This window comes from Platichthys flesus, chromosome 19 (genome assembly GCF_949316205.1).
Source record: "Platichthys flesus chromosome 19, fPlaFle2.1, whole genome shotgun sequence".
NCBI classification, from domain to species: Eukaryota; Metazoa; Chordata; class Actinopteri; order Pleuronectiformes; family Pleuronectidae; genus Platichthys; species Platichthys flesus.
This window is the reverse complement of record NC_084963.1, coordinates 7,454,708-7,461,118: the sequence shown is the minus strand read 5'-3', so window position 1 is coordinate 7,461,118 and position 6,411 is coordinate 7,454,708. Positions and strand designations below refer to the sequence as shown.

Genomic DNA, 6,411 nt, shown 5'->3' with positions numbered 1-6,411 from the left:
TATCACATTCTATTTTATTGCAATTTAGTACACAAAACATTTATGATGCACAGTCTATCAAATAAACTTTTTGTTTTTCTTTTCATTTCCTGTTTTTTGTAACAAAAACAAAAACATTTTCAGAGGGAAAAAGTGCTTTACAGGGATTTACCATCTCAATAAATACAAGGACATTGAGGTCTTGTTGGATCCTGTTCTTCACACATTGGTCATGGCACTAAAATACAGATGCACACTCTCTCTCCCCCTGCCGACACACACACACACACACACACACACACACACACACACACACACACACACGCACACACACACACAGCTATGTACAACCCAGTCTGTTTTCTACTGTCCATTTTGTACCAATACTCCATTTCCCTCCTTTGAACGAAAGACACATGCACACAGAGGCTGAACGAACAACTAAAAAAAAACATAAATTAGTGACAATACACCTGAAATATGAAAATATGTAACTTGTAACATATTAGATTTTGCAGGAATGTGAAGTGTGACTCTTCCCTTTGCTTCTGCGCCAGTTTGAAGTGAAGTAACACCTTTGTGGCTTAATATCTTTTTGTTCCTGATTTTAATATTAGAGTAATAATTTAACAACACACATTGTTCTCTGTGGTTTTTCCTTCATTATAAGCAGTCGGCATGCAGCTATAGATTTTCATTGCAACCAATGAAAGATTTAAAATTAATACGAGGCCAAATCTTATTACAGGCTGGAATATTAACGCTGTAAACAACTAGAGTCTAGTTTTATTGATGGGAAAGATAAGGCACACAATATTTTCATTCTTTAACAAAAACGTAGCTGGGAAATGTCAGTTGTTTGAGATGCAGAATCACAATGTCATTCCTAAAAGAAATATTTCAACAGTGAAGATATTTTGTTAAACGTTTCTCCTTCATGGCTGCTCGAGAGAGAAAAGAGGGAGGAGTCTTACCTCGGTTTGTGGTCGGCCTCGGGCCACAATGACAGTTCCGCCTTAAATTTCCCCTTTCTGTTTGTTTTTCTTCAATATTCTGACTCTCGTTTAAGAGTCATCAGTCCTGCGTCCCTGATCAGTCTCATCCTTTCAAAAACTCCCTCCACCTTCCAGTCGGAGGGTGGAGGAGCAGAGTGGAGGACGCTGTACACTTGAAGCAAAATGGGTCCTTTTGGTGGCTTAAACCATTTAGTCTGTGAGTTCCTGCTGACGATAAATGCTTTCTCAGACGACTGGCTGCAGGTGGGATATTCCTGTCCCCCAGAGAGACAAAAAAAGAGAGAAGCTTTTCAGCTTTCCTCTTCTGTGTCCGAGTGGGCGGGGCTCCTGTGTGTAAGATTTGTCTTTTCTCCCAAAGCTTGACCTCCGGGTCAATGTCGGCCGAGGACGCTGATGGCGAGAACGAGGCTTGGGGTCTGGAGGTCAGGGGTCAGCAGGGTCACGGTAGAGTGCTAGCGGCTGAGGGGAAGCTGGGGCAGGGACATGGCCTGGTGAGAGAGGCTCTGAGAGGTCAGGACAGAGAAGGGATGACCTGAAGAAAACACAAACAAAAGGATTAAAGAACGTCCGAATAAAGAAAAGTTACTCTTAGAAAACACAAACGGTCAACAAATAAAAAACCGAAATGGCAAAATAATTTATCTGTTAATCACAAAAGGCAAAAGCACCACTCACTGTCGATGTACCCATGGAGGGCCACCATGCGCGCCCGCTCAGGACTGCCGAAGGGGGAGTAATGCAGCTCATCAGACAGGGACGAGGGTATTCTGGACTGGGGATGACCTTGGGGAACCCCACCGTGCTGGGGCGTGTGCTTTTTGTGTCTTGCTCTGCAGTTTTGAAACCACACCTATGAAGACGCAATGTAACCAGACATCATGTAGCTATATACTTTTTTTTCATAAAATAAAGATGTTTTACTTTGAAGGTACGTTTTTGTAAAGTTCATAAATGACAGGGAAAGCTGTGAGAATATAATGATATAAGTATTTTATTCCATGCCTTAACTCATTTGATTCATTGTTGCTGGTGTATAATTCTATTGCAATGCATTAAGCTCCAGTCCAACTATAGCATGTGGACGTTCATTAGCACCAGAGGAGTGTGCACGTGTGTGTTTACTGACCTGTATCACTCTCCTGCTCAGGCCGGTCATGTCGGCTAGTTTCTGTAGCGTCTGGGCGTCTGGGTTGTTGTCCTGGGCGAACTGAGCCTGCATGACCTGCACGTGGAGACAAAACACTAGCATCAAATCAAGCCAAATTAAATAAGATGCAAATAGAATCAGGAACACATTTCTTTTAGTCTCTGTATTGTGTCTGACCTGGAGCTGTTCTGCAGTGAAGGACGTCCGTGCCCGTTTGGCCGGTTTGGGTTGACTGTCTTGTTCTGTGGGGACAGCTCCTTCTAACGTGATGCCGTTGCCTGGAAAACACAATGTCTGACATGTGAGATACAAGTCGGAGGTGATGTGTGTTAATGTGGAGCAGCCACAGAAAGCAGATTTAAAAAGCTGACATGTTGTATCATCAGAGGACTTTAATATTTTTTGCTTCATTTGGGAAACAGAGTCTAACATTGACCAACTATTCCTGTGGGAGTTCATGAGAACCACTGAGAAATCGGGAATAAACAGACTAAGCACAGTAATATAAATATTAACGTTACATTACGTGAGAAATAAGACATTATAGAATTAAATTACTTAATGATTATGCCTGGATTCATTCCTGTTTGGGGGAGGAGTCTTTTGAGCAAACATCTGGACGACCACCGAGAAGAATTGCTGTACGCGTTCCCAGAACCACTACTCACCACTCTCAGCCGCTCGTTTGAGGTTCTCCACCATGGTGTCGTAGTGGATCCGGCACAGGACCTTGTCCTCCACCAAGCCAAACTCCTCTCCCGTGGACAGCTGCCTCTTACACGAGTAGCACGCAAAACACGCCAAGTGGTATGCGTTTCCCCTGGCGCGCCGCACCCAGTCGCTGGCGAAGATCTGCCGCCCACAGCGGGCACACTTAGTACCAAACCTACTGTGAGGGAGGGAAGAGGAGAGGCAGCAGAGAGAAGCAGAACGAGGGGTGATGAGTGGAGGGAAAGCAACATTTCGGGAGAGAAAACTGCAGCAGTTGATGATTATTATTTTGAACCTTATCTCAGGGCCGTTTCCAAGACAGTGCACACATAGAATTAAACACGAACAGGCATCCTTCTCTCTGACAATATTTTGGGAAAGCTGAACTTTTAAAATGAGTGTTTTCGAGCCTGGAGTTTTTTGGCAGAACTCGAGAGGCTTGGAGGGAGAAAACCTCGGAGGAGGATGTGGCCTTCAGAGAAGACTCCTGACTGCGGCTGCAAGCGGAGCCTTGAATGCAAACAAACCAACACCTGCAATTTCCTGGCTGATGCATGAAGACCCTGACATATACACATGCTCCCACACACACACACACACACACACACACACACCAGGGAACAAACCAGCACACGTAAGCAGGGGTGGTTCTACACACAGCGGAAGACGAAGAAAGACTTGGATGACATCACTCTAGATGGCCCCGCTGTAACTGATAGCAACAGTGAGATCAGGCGGCATAAACTTAAACCACCTGACTTACTGTTCTGGTTGGGTGGGGGGGTGGGGGGTAGTGGGGGAGGCTGAGGGGCACACAGGGGGGAGAAGATGTGAGATAAATGAGGAGAAAGTTACAGACGCAAGGGAAAGAGTTGGATGGAAACTAAAAAATACGTAAATTGCTTTAAATGTGAGAATTTGACAAATTCAAGGATTGAAAGACATTTAAATACACTGTCTTTCATGTCCTCTCAGAGTTATGGTGAAAGAACATTTTATTCTTAAAACATAAACTTAAAGTGCTGAAGAAAAAAAGATCATCTCTCATTATATTTTCAACTTTCCTCCTCGTCTGTTGCCTTTAGCATTTTGTATCCATTAAAGTTATAAATCTTTAAAAAATGGTTACAGAAATAATAAATACAGAAATAGATATATTTTTTTGCCAAAAACTATTTTAGCTTTGGATTAACACACAGTCGGTGTCTAAGGACAGTGGACATATTAATTAACTGCAGTGTTTGTTCATCGTAATGAAAACACTACAGATTACTTTCAATGTCCTCGCAGACGACTTCATAAGCTTTTGGTTTTGTTAATTGGATTTATTAAAAAATGAGTCAAATCCGGATCTTTTCTCCAGAGACACACTGATATCTAAATATCTCAATGCAACTCACACATCGTACCAAAAATCTGATGTGATCAAACTCCTCAGTTGAGCCTCGTGAGCTCATTGTGGGTTTAGTGAATCGCTGTATGGTTACAGGCAAAGAGCCATTGTTGGTGTCGGCTGCTGCCAGCTCTGGTGAAGGAGGCAGAGTTTTAGAAAGCTGTCGGAGGGAAAGTGCTACCTCAGGAGTTAGACTGAGGCCCAGGGGCATAAACAGGAACATTATGACGAACTGCGCAGCCAACATTAGAGTTTACAACTGGCTCAGGTTCCTCAAATGTCCATGAGCACGCTCCGAGCCAGAAATCAAAATTGAATCCCTCGATATTTCTGACATTTTTTGCAAATACGTGAAACTATTTCTTCTATGTACGAACACGTTTCAGCCGAGATATAGGCTGTGTCCGAAATCACCCACTTCGGACACTATACTCCAACAACAACATCGACCGGTGGAAAATCCCACAATCCTTTTAAAATGTTTATTTTACATTAAACTGATTTGCTGCGGTTTGTGCTGCGATGCTCGTCTCTTGGCCGCGAGCGCAATGCATGATGGTATATCACTCTCTTAGCGACCATCATTGTGCAAGTATTTTTCATGATGCATTATGGGAAACATCCGGTAGCCAATACAAAATGGCGAACTCACTGTATAGTGGACTGGCATCTTCGGACAAAGCCAAAGAGGAAACTCACAGTATCACAAACACGAGCTTGAACTCAGAGCAGTGGAAAGCCGTGAGGGAGACGAGGGCGGGTGCATCGGGACGAGAGGCCGAGAGCTGCGCCTGCTGGGGGGGGGGGGGGGGGGGGGGGCGGCAGAGTAAAGAGCGTGGATGGCAGGGAGGGAGCCGGATGACGGGGCTGCAGGAGAGCATGGGGGCGGCCAAGAGAGTGGGTTTGGCAGCTCCTAAGTGCACTCAGCTCCACTCTATCTGGAATCAAAGCGCACTATAGCCCTGACATCCCACAAGCCCAGTCGCCAGAAGTGGTTCTCTGTGTAGGATGGTGGAGAATATTTATAGGTCCCACTGTTTTTGGGATCTGCCTCGTATATGTCTGAAAGGGTTCGATAATCTGATTTGGAATTAGTGCAACAACGTCCACATGAAAGCAGATCATCAGATTCAGTTTGGCCTCAGAGCCACGAGACAGAAAAAGTCTTCGCAGTGACCTTGAAATGAAATTGGCCACCGCAGAGATCTGTCGTCACAGCGACGTGCAACTCGAACAAAAAAAAGAAAACTCTTGTAACCCAATGAAGCCGCTCCGGAGACCAATCGACTCCCTGGCTTCCTGTACGAGCTCCTACGTATCAGTTCATATTGTAATGGAGAATTCCGGCCTGTTCCTACAGCAAAGAGGAAAACATTGTGGAACGTTGTGGCTAATCCGACTCGACAGCTTGTCAGTTTCATGCTCCAAGACAGAACCCAGAAAAGCTGCAAATCATCCCTCGTTTTAACCTCTTCCTCCATCTTCATCTCCTCCCTCTGTCTTTCTATGTCTCATTTTTTTTATCTCGTTTTGTCTTTGTACCAAATAACCTGGTGTTTATTTTGGAGCAACGTCAATCCCACGGCCCCTATATCACTCACAAGAGGGAAAATCCCACACCACAATAACCCTCTTTTACCCCAGTCCTCTCCCATTTGCTCCCCTTCTTTGGTCTAATCTTTACTGGTCGTGTCTTTTTTTTTTCAGAATAATTTACCTGCTGCTGAAAGAGGGCCTTGAGGAGGTACATGTTTTTTGGATTATTCCTGATGTGCTGTGAGAATACACTAATCTCTATTAGATTTGTCCCGGGAGAGTTCCTGCTCGACTGTGCGGTTTTAGGGCGCGAGGTTCACGTTGGGCCTGAAGTGTGGAAATCTTAGATGGGGGGAACGTGAGCTTAATACCGCGCAGGCAACTTCTTTTCACAGATTCAACATATTATCAGGATTTGGAATATTAACCCTGACTGAAAGACACCTTGACGTATTTACTCTCCGTTCTTTGAGCTGGTTAAAATGAAGTAACCGTTTTTATTCTTTTCTCTTTAATATCCATTCTTCTTTTCACCATAGAATAAATGCTGAAACTACTCGTTAATTAAACGTGTAGAACTGCGTGACATGTGTCTTATTATAATTTTGATTCATTCCGCTTTTAATACA

General features: G+C 44.1%; 1 protein-coding gene across 1 annotated transcript in view; it reads right to left on the bottom strand.

The window, feature by feature from the left end:
* lhx6a (LIM homeobox 6a) overlaps positions 1–6,411 on the bottom strand; it is a 14,033-nt gene continuing 7,622 nt past the window's right edge. Inside the window, exons 5-9 of the mRNA XM_062412314.1 lie at positions 2,811–3,031; positions 2,320–2,420; positions 2,122–2,217; positions 1,671–1,845; positions 1–1,527 (exon numbers count right to left, since the gene is read on the bottom strand). Of these exons, the coding sequence (XP_062268298.1) occupies positions 1,448–1,527; positions 1,671–1,845; positions 2,122–2,217; positions 2,320–2,420; positions 2,811–3,031 (673 nt within the window). The 3' untranslated portion in view covers positions 1–1,447. The remainder of the gene's footprint in view (positions 1,528–1,670; positions 1,846–2,121; positions 2,218–2,319; positions 2,421–2,810; positions 3,032–6,411) is intronic.